Genomic DNA, 10,437 nt, shown 5'->3' on the forward strand with positions numbered 1-10,437 from the left:
TATCTATATTATTATTATTATTATTATTATCTATATTATTATTATATATATCATCTATATTATTATTATCTATATTATTATTATTATCTATAACATCTATATTATTATTATTATCTATATTATTATTATCTGTATTATTGTTATCTATATTATCAATATTATTATTATCTATATTTTCTATATTATTATTATCTATATTATTATTATCTATATTATTATTGTCTATATTATCTAAATTAGTCTTATCTATATTATTTTTTATATTATTATTATCTATATTATCAATATTATTAGTATCTATATTATTATTATTATTATTATCTATATTATTATTATATATATCATCTATATTATTATTATCTATATTATTATTATTATCTATAACATCTATATTATTATTATTATCTATATTATTATTATCTGTATTATTGTTATCTATATTATCAATATTATTATTATCTATATTTTCTATATTATTATTATCTATATTATTATTATCTATATTATTATTGTCTATATCATCTAAATTAGTCTTATCTATATTATTATTATCTATATTATCTATATTTTTATTATCTATATTTTTCTATATTTTTATTATCTATATTATTATTATCAATATTATTATTATCTATATTATTATTTTCTATATTATTATTATCTATATTATTGTTATCTATATTATCTATATTATTATTATCTATATTATTATTATTATTATCTATATCATTATTATCCATATTATTATTATCTATATTATTATTATCTATATTATTTATGTTATTATTATCACTGCATTGTTGGGAAACAGCTCTCAAGGGAAGAATTCCCCTGTAACGTTTTCATGTATACTTGTATCAGCAGAAAAAGCCTGCTGATATACATTTGCTTAGTAAGTACATCTTCAATAACTGAGTCCACAACATAGGCAAATCAAAAGAAATGAGCACTAGTTGTTAAGTTATGATAATACATTTTAGTCAATTAGCAGACGCTTTTATTGAGAGCGACTTACTTGAGCAATTAGGGCAACGTGCCTTGCTCAAGGGCACATAGGCAGATTTTTCACCTAGTCGGCTTTAGGATTCAAACCAGCGAGCTTTCGGTTACTGGCCCAACACTCTTAACCGCTAAGCTACCTGCCACTCATAATAAACTGAAAAAATATATAAACACATGTAAAGTGTTTACACAATTGCATTTTAACGATGGCAATTTGAATGCACAGAGATACCATGACGAGATCCTGAGGCCCATTGTCGTGCCATTCATATGCCGCCAACACCTCATGATTCAGCATGATAATGCATGGCCCCATGTTGCAAGGATCTGTACACAATTCCTGGAAGCTGAAAACGTCCCAGTTTTTCAGTGGCCTGCAAATTCACCAGAAACGCCACGTTGAGCATGTTTGGGATGCTCTGGATTCACGTATAAGACAGCGCGTTCCAGTTCCCGCCAATATCCAGCAACTTCGCATAGCCATTGAAGAGGAGTGGGACAACATTCTACAGGCCACAATCAACAGCCTGATCAACTCTATGCGAAGGAGATGTGTCGCGCTGCATGATGCAAATGGTGGTCACACCAGATACTGAGTTTTTTCTATCCAAGCCCCTACTTTTTTTTACATGGTATCTGTGACCAATAGATGCATATCTGCATTCCTAGTCATGTGAAATCCATAGATACCGGTTAATGAATTTCTTTCTATTGACTGATTTCCTTATATGAACTTTATTTCAGTAAAATCTTTGAAATTGTTGCATGTTGCTTTTATATTTTTGTTCAGTATACATTCTGTTATAGTCTAATCCTATCCCTATGATTACATTATGAGATGAATGGAGAAAATGTATCAGTACACAGAGGGCTCAGGATGCATCGTGAATGCTGCTGTATAGTTACACCAATATGAATGAAATTACATTTTGACAATTACAGTTTTTTTTTGACAATTATACAGTAGCCGAGAAATGTCTGCTTTTCCTGTCATTTGTCATACCTACAGGAAATATGCCAGTAGCTTGTGATTTAGACAATGCAGGTTACTGGCTACTGTCAATAATCGCACCTGTGCAGCCCCTGTTGCACCCATAGCCTCCTATGATGACTTGCATCCCTCATTCATTTTGGATTGAAATGAGTCGCACGCACCAGAATTCGCTGACGTGGGTGGAGTTCCCTTGGTGAACATGAGTCACCACTGCAGAAGAACAAATCACATTAAGACAACAACAACAGTAAATAGAATCTATTCAAATACAGCATGGCATTCACACGACAGCCTTTTATCCTTTTATTTAGAGGATCCCTATGACCTATAGATGGAATCTAACCCCATTCAAAAAGGGAGACCGAATCAATCCCCATTGAATCCAAATTAATCATTATGGAGATGTGAAAAGTGCAGTTCTTACATTATTTATTGAGACAGGGGAAATGTATTCATCCTTGTAGCCAGTGCATCAGACTTTGAAGGCTAAGATATAATTGATCATGATTCAATGATCAACATACGAAGATAGAGGAATTTGAACCGAAGGATCACGAAGGATATCACGAAGGATATCTTCTAACACATTCTCTGTTATTCTAGGAGAAAATGTATCGACAGGGTTACGATTGTTCCCTTCTTGGTTGTTGTCATCAAACTGTAGATTCTTTACTGAAGTTGGACTGAGGCGAACGAGGTTGACGGTTGGAGATGTCACTAAATTGTTTTGGATGTCCCTGACAAATTCAAACGTCTTTCTGCTGAACGAGGTTAGTTTTGTATTTTTCTATTGGCTTTTGGGTGTTTTTTTATGGAGGGACAAAAGAATAACCACACAAGGGTAACCTATGCAAAAATTCTTCACATTGTATACATTTCTGACAGAAAGGAGAGCAGCGGTAAATAATGCAAGCGCATGTCCGTTGTGCGAAACGGTTTCGGTTTAACGTCATGGGGAACCTTGGTTTGTGCGGTCGAGCCTTGAGATGGATAGTTATGGGAGTGTTGTTTCTTCAATTATCATTACAGTGTATTTGACAATAGACAAGTGGGACTATGCATACAGTCTCATGCCTAATGTACAAACAAGAAGTAGGCTATCCTACCATTTGACGCATTAAAGTGTATTTATTGTCTCTTATGCATTAAACATAAACAAAGTGGGTTGAAGATTAGGTGAGTTAATGGTTGGAGATTATAGCCAAACAGCAACAGATGACAATCTGTTTTATTTCATATTTCATTAATCTATTCATCTGTCTTCTACATCTGTCTTCTATCATCTCACTGGGTGATACTGTCTCTGTGGGGATACTGTCTCTGTGGGGATACTGTCTCTGTGGGGATACTGTCTCTGTGGGGATACTCTCTCTGTGGGGATACTGTCTCTTTGGGGATACTGTCTCTGTGGGGATACTGTCTCTTTGGGGATACTGTATCTGTGGGGATACTGTCTCTGTGGGGATACTGTCTCTGTGGGGATACTGTCTCTGTGGGGATACTGTCTCTTTGGGGATACTGTATCTGTGGGGATACTGTCTCTGTGGGGATACTGTCTCTGTGGGGATACTGTCTCTGTGGGGATACTGTCTCTGTGGGGATACATCTCTGTGGGGATACTGTCTCTATGGGGATACTGTCTCTGTGGGGATACTGTCTCTGTGGGGATACTGTCTCTGTGGGGATACTGTCTCTGTGGGGATACTGTCTCTGTGGGGATACATCTCTGTGGGGATACCTCTCTGTGGGGATACTGTCTCTATGGGGATACTGTCGTGACCCCAAACTTTATAATTTGGAGCTATTGACATTTTAAAATATTATCCCATGTACATTGTGTAGTTTACTGATGGTCCCTTACTAGCCCCGTAGGAACATTGCATGTCAAACCAAATTGACCATGGGCATTATGATTGAATTGACCATGGACATTATGATTGGGGTCGGGCACAGCTGCGCGCCGGATTGATGATTACTTGCATGCCAGCTGTGGGCACTCACTCATTCACTCACTTATCATTCATTCACTCACTCACTCACTCACTCATTCAATCACTCACTCACTCATATTCACTCACTCATCACTCACCCACCCTAACACCCAGTTGCCTTCCTCCTGCCACTCCATGCCACTTTCACCAACACAAGCTGTACCTGTCTTGTAACATCTCAGTTTGCGTCCCAAATGGCACCTTATGACCACTTTTGACCAGAGCCCATAGGGAATAGGGTGCCATTTGCTCTGTACTTTTGACCAGAGCCCATAGGGAATAGGGTGCCATTTGCTCTCTACGTTTGACCAGAGCCCATAGGGAATAGGGTGCCATTTGCTCTCTACTTTTGACCAGAGCCCATAGGGAATAGGGTGCCATTTGCTCTCTACTTTTGACCAGAGCCCATAGGGAATAGGGTGCCATTTGCTCTGTACTTTTGACCAGAGCCCATAGGGAATAGGGTGCCATTTGCTCTCTACGTTTGACCAGAGCCCATAGGGAATAGGGTACCATTTGCTCTCTACTTTTGACCAGAGCCCATAGGGAATAGGGTGCCATTTGCTCTCTACTTTTGACCAGAGCCCATAGGGAATAGGGTGCCATTTGCTCTCTACGTTTGACCAGAGCCCATAGGGAATAGGGTGCCATTTGCGCTCTACTTTTGACCAGAGCCCATAGGGAATAGGGTGCCATTTGCTCTCTACTTTTGACCAGAGCCCATAGGGAATAGGGTGCCATTTGCTCTCTACTTTTGACCAGGGCCCATAGGGAATAGGGTGCCATTTGCTCTCTACTTTTGACCAGAGCCCATAGGGAATAGGGTGCCATGTGGGACGTAACCACTGTACCTGCTGTAATGTCTCAGTCTAATCTACTGAACTAGAGTTCCTCCTGATCCTCAAGGGAGCTTGGCAACCAATCAGCAGGCAGGTCGGTGCCATTTCCCTCCACCCAGAAGTCAGAACGCAGCACCCTCCACCCTCAACTCTGTGCCTTGAAATAGATGTCTCATCCATAATGCACTAGAACCAGTTCTGCAGAGATGGTTAATGGGACAGACAGACTGATGGACTGACACACACACAAACACATATGCGTGTGTGCACGCAGGCGTTCATACGCACGCACGGCACGCACGCACGCACGCACGCACGCACGCACGCACGCACGCACGCACGCACGCACGCACGCACGCACGCACGCACGCACGCACACACACACACACACACACACACACACACACACACACACACACACACACACACACACACACACACAGTACCAGTCAAAAGTTTGGATACACCTACTCATTCAAGGGTTTTTCTTTATTTTTTACAAATTTATACATTGTAGAATAATCCTCCCCTCAGCAGCCTGCACTGATCCACATCGCTGTATGCTTCAGTTCTCAATGAGTACATTCTAAGAACATCCATTCTTTCCAGAGCGCCCTTAAAGGGACATTTCTAAAAATGTCTACTTTATATTCATCCTCTCAGCACCACCCCAACATCAACATACAGTACCAGTCAAAAGTTTGGACACACCTACTCATTCAAGGGTTTTTCTTTATTTGTACTATTTTCTACATTGTAGAATAATAGTGAAGACATCAAAACTATCGAATAACACATATGGAATCATGTAGTAACCAACAAAGTGTTAAACACTCTTGGCATTCTCTCAACCAGCTTCATGAGGTTGCCACCTGGAATGCATTTCAATTAACAGGTTAATTTGTGGAATTTCTTTCCTTCTTAATGTGTTTGAGCCAATCAGTTGTGTTGTGACAAGGTATGGGTGGTATACAGAAGAAAGCCCTATTTGGAAAAAGACCAAGTCCATATTATGTCAAGAACAGCTCAAATAAGCAAAGAGAAAAGAGAGTCTATCATTACTTTAAGACATGAAGGTCAGTCAATCCGGAAAATGTCAAGAAAGTTTCTTCAAGTGCAGTCTCAAAAACCATCAAGCTCTATGATGAAACTGGCTCTCATGAGGACCGCCACAGGAAAGGAAGGCCCAGAGTTACCTCTGCTGCAGAGGATACGTTCATTAGAGTTACCAGCCTCAGAAATGTCAGCCCAAATTAATGCTTCACAGAGTTCAAGTAACAGACACATCTCAACATCAACTGTTCAGAGGAGACTGCATGAATCAGATCTTCATGGTCGAATTGCAGCAAAGAAACCACTACTTAAGGACACCAATAAGAAGAAGAGACTTGCTTGGGCCAAGAAACACGAGCAATGAACATTAGACCGGTGGAAATCTGTCCTTTGGTCTGATGATTTTTGGTTCCAACCGCCGTGTCTTTGTGAGACGCAGAGTAGGTGAACAGATGTGTAGTTCCCAACGTGAAGCATGGAGGAGGAGGTGTGATGATGTGGGGGTGCTTTGCTGGTGACACTGTCAGTGATTAATTCAAAGCACACTTAACCAGCATGGCTACCACAGCATTCTGGAGCGATACACCATCCTATCTGGTTTGCACTTAGTGGGACTATCATTTGTTTTTCAACAGGACAATTACCCAACACACCTCCAGTGTCATCGATGGCCATCCGGCGTACACGGTGTACGCCCACGGGGCAGGAGTTTCTAGTACCTGGTTGACTGGGAGGGTTATGGCCAAGAGGAGAGGTGCTGGGTCCCCGCTAGAGACATTCTGGACCCAGCCCTCATCAACCGAATTCCACCACCGGCACCCCGGTCAACCAGGTATGCGCCCAGGTAGGATGCCAGGTGGCATCAACCAGCGTTTTTGTTCTCAGCTCCTCCTTTTCCCAGTCTCTCTTTTTCTCGCTCTCCTGGTTTTGACCCTTGCCTGTCCTGACTCTGAGCCCACCTGCCTGACCACTCTCCCTGCCCCTGACCCCAAGCCTGCCTGCCGACCTGTAACTTTGCCCACCTCTGGATTATTGTCCTCTGCCTGCCTTGACCTGTCTATTGCCTTCCCCTGTTGGATTATTAAACCATTGTTAATTTGACGTGTCTGCATCTGGGTCATACCTTCATACCTGATATCTGGCCTCCACAATCACCCAACCTCAACCCAATTGAGATGGTTTGGGATGAGTTGGAGTTAAGGAAAAGCAGCCAACAAGTGCTCAGCATATGTGGGAACCCCTTCAAGACTGTTGGAAAAGCATTCCAGGTGAAGCTGGATAAGAGAATGCCAAGAGTGTGCAAAGCTGCCATCAAGGCAAAGGGTGGCTACTTTGAAGAATCTAAAATATAAAATATACAGTGTTTTGATTTGTTTAACACTTTCATGGTTACTACATGATTCTATTCCATCATTATTATTCTACAATGTAGAAAATAGTAAAAATAAAGAAAAACCCTTGAATGAGTAGGTGTGTCCAAACTTTTGACTGGTATTGTACACTGTACACACACTCACAGATGGTTCATGGGACAGACAGAAAGGGACTGATAGATCTGGGATAAAAAAAACAATTTGAAATCTTTCAAATACTTTTAGCTTTTGCTTTTGCCTGTCTGGAGTGCCAGATGGGTGGGGTTTGCAGTTTTGTAACTATACTATTGGTTCAGTTGCGCCAGGCAAGCTCAATCAAGCCCAGCTTAAGTATTTGAAATGATTTCAAATAGTATTTGATCCCAGGTCTGCTGACAGATATCTGCACTGAAATGCTTTAGTGAATGTGCAGTGATAGGTACTTGATTCAAGTTTTCCTTGCTGCTCGTAAAAAATCAATTACCAGGAATTGGTATAAAGAAGCCCCAAAATCTGAAGAATTGCAAAGTATAGTAAAACAAATCTTTATTATGGAAAGCTTGACATATGCCTTAAGACTTGTAAACACCTGTATTTGAAAGCAAAGGGGAGAAATGGATAACGTTCACAAACCAGGATGACCTGGTTAAGTAAATATACCTTGGTAACAATTCAATACTGTAATTGTATACTTATCTTGTACAGTATATTGTACTGTATCTACTTCCTGTTCTTTTTCTGATGTTTTTCTATTTTTATTTTTTTTGCTGTAATGATTTTGTTGTCATTGGGAAAGTCAAATAAAATCTATGTAAACAAATTAATAAAAATGATTAGGTGCAGCTCACAGCATGGGAATTCACTGCCAACCCAGAGACAGGGAGTCATCTATTTCTCTCCGTCTCCCCCACTCTCTCTTTCTCTCTCTCTCTTTCTCTCTGAGTGCAAAACATTGTGGAGGGAGTTTAGCTTTTAAGCCCTTTGTTCATGTTTTATTCACATCATACTGTTCATACGGAATTCAAATGTCTGTTCCCCTACTCTCTTCTCTTCCTTTCCAGCAACCTGCTCTATAAATTATGAATCTTAAACTTCACTGGAAATTTCTCATAGACTTCTTCAGTCTTAAATGTAAGCTATGACGTCAATTGGTGCCATCTTGGTTCACTAGGACGTTTGTTGTGGATTTTACACCGTATGGAGTTGTGGAAATGTTCAAATGAAGTGTGTGTGTGTGTGTGTGTGTGTGTGTGTGTGTGTGTGTGTGTGTGTGTGTGTGTGTGTGTGTGTGTGTGTGTGTGTGTGTGTGTGTGTGTGTGTGTGTGCGTGCGTGCGTGCGTGCGTGCGTGCGTGCGTGCGTGCGTGCGTGCGTGCGTGCGTGTGCGTGTGTGTGTGTGAAGCGTAGCAACAGGCTCAGTGGGATTGTTGAGTTGAGGGATTGACTGTTCTCGGTTGTGTTCCCTAGAACACACACACACACGGGCCCCTGACATGGTAGCGCAACGGAGGGCCTGTCAGTGTACAGCCAGCTGTGACATCCAAAGAACAGAGCACACACACACACACACACACACACACACACACACACACACACACACACACACACACACACACACACACACACACACACACACACACACACACACACACACACACACACACACACACACACACACACACACACACACACACTGGGGAGCCTGACTCTTCCATCTCCCTACCACCACCACACTGTCTCCTGTCTTGTCCTTTACTTCATACAGTTTGGCCATTCAACTCCACAGTGGTTAGGAGAGGTTTGTGAGAAGAGTTTCAAGTGGCTGTGCTAGTGGTTTTGCTGCTAACTTGTGTCTTTGGTTCTTGTGTCTGGTACTTGTACATAGTTTGATGGAAGGCTGTTCCAGTGAAACTGGTATATTGTTTTTCCTAACCACTGTGCCTTTGCCTCTGCAGTGCTTGCTGTTTGGGGGTTTAGATGGGTGTCTATAAAGCACTTTGTGACAACTGCTGATGTAAAAGGGGCTTTATAACATACATTTGATTGATTTATTGACTGGTGCCTGCTTACCTACTTACTTTCACACTTGATTTTAATTGATCCTTGGGGATATGTTTGGGATATGTTTGTGGTGTTGTATTCTAGCTTGAAATATGCGTATTAATGTTACCATACTAGAACTTATTATGTATAAGGAATGTATAGGTTGGGGTCAATGAAGGGTGGATAGGAACTTGGTGTATGGAAAGTTACTGAGTGAGACAAGGGGAAGTGCAGAAAGGTCATATTCTGTTCCATGTTCCTAAGGAGGGAGCCGGAGGGCAACAGTTAGTCTCTGATAAGGCAGGCCAGCTGAGGAACTAGGGAGGAGCGAGGAATTCGGCTCGAGGTCAAGTCAACAGATGAAGTGAGAAGAAACTTCTGGGGGGGGGGCAGAGGGGTCCACCACAACGACCCCCCTACTACAGTCCTATCTCACACACACACACGTTCACGCCCATGAAAGGCTCTAGAATCAGGCAGGGCCATGACTACACCAGTGAGAGGAACCAATTAAGTTCCTGACTAGCAACACAGATGTATTGGCTGTCTAGATGTGTAAGGAGTCCACTCCGCCTAGTAGGAGGTTATAAATATATGTGCTTGTGTAATCATGTCTTGTCTTTGCAGCTGTATGACCCAGTTGGTGAATAAACTTGGTTTGAGCTTTTTCTAGTCGTCTGTTTGAGTTATTACGCTGTTTGTTCAGAACATAACAGTGGCAAATAATAGTTGTTTGAGAATGCACCTCCCTCACTAACAGTTCTAACTGTACGGTTCTCTCATTAAACAACACTGTAATGAACTCTGATTATCTTACAGTAACAAAGGATCTGAATATACATACTTATTTTTTATACTAAAATGATAGAATGAGAATAGAAAGGCCTTTCTATTAGCCACACAATGTGGCATTACTGTAACAAAACTAAATACGGCCTATCGAACTGGTCCGTTCCTCTTTATATGTTCAATGTTGAGAAGCTGCGGAGGAATAGTCTCCGGGTGACTAAGAATATAACAGTACAGGTAAAAGAATGACGATGAAGAAGAAGAGAGAGGGGGATAAAGGAACAAAAGAGTGTAAGATGGGATGGAAAGAAAGGAGCCCTAATGACGTGGCAAAGGGTTGTGTCTTGGAGAGAGAGAGAGGGAGAGGGAGAGCGAG

General features: G+C 41.1%; 1 protein-coding gene across 2 annotated transcripts in view; it reads left to right on the forward strand.

The window, feature by feature from the left end:
• The first annotated feature begins 2,226 nt into the window (after window positions 1-2,226).
• Window positions 2,227-10,437, forward strand: part of LOC139557749 (voltage-dependent L-type calcium channel subunit beta-4-like) — a 46,254-nt gene continuing 38,043 nt past the window's right edge. For both annotated transcript variants that reach the window (XM_071372901.1, XM_071372902.1), the window contains exon 1: window positions 2,227-2,766. In XM_071372901.1, coding sequence (XP_071229002.1) covers window positions 2,728-2,766 — 39 coding nt within the window. In that variant the 5' untranslated portion in view covers window positions 2,227-2,727. The remainder of the gene's footprint in view (window positions 2,767-10,437) is intronic.

This window comes from Salvelinus alpinus, chromosome 28, assembly GCF_045679555.1.
Source record: "Salvelinus alpinus chromosome 28, SLU_Salpinus.1, whole genome shotgun sequence".
Classification (NCBI taxonomy): domain Eukaryota; kingdom Metazoa; phylum Chordata; class Actinopteri; order Salmoniformes; family Salmonidae; genus Salvelinus; species Salvelinus alpinus.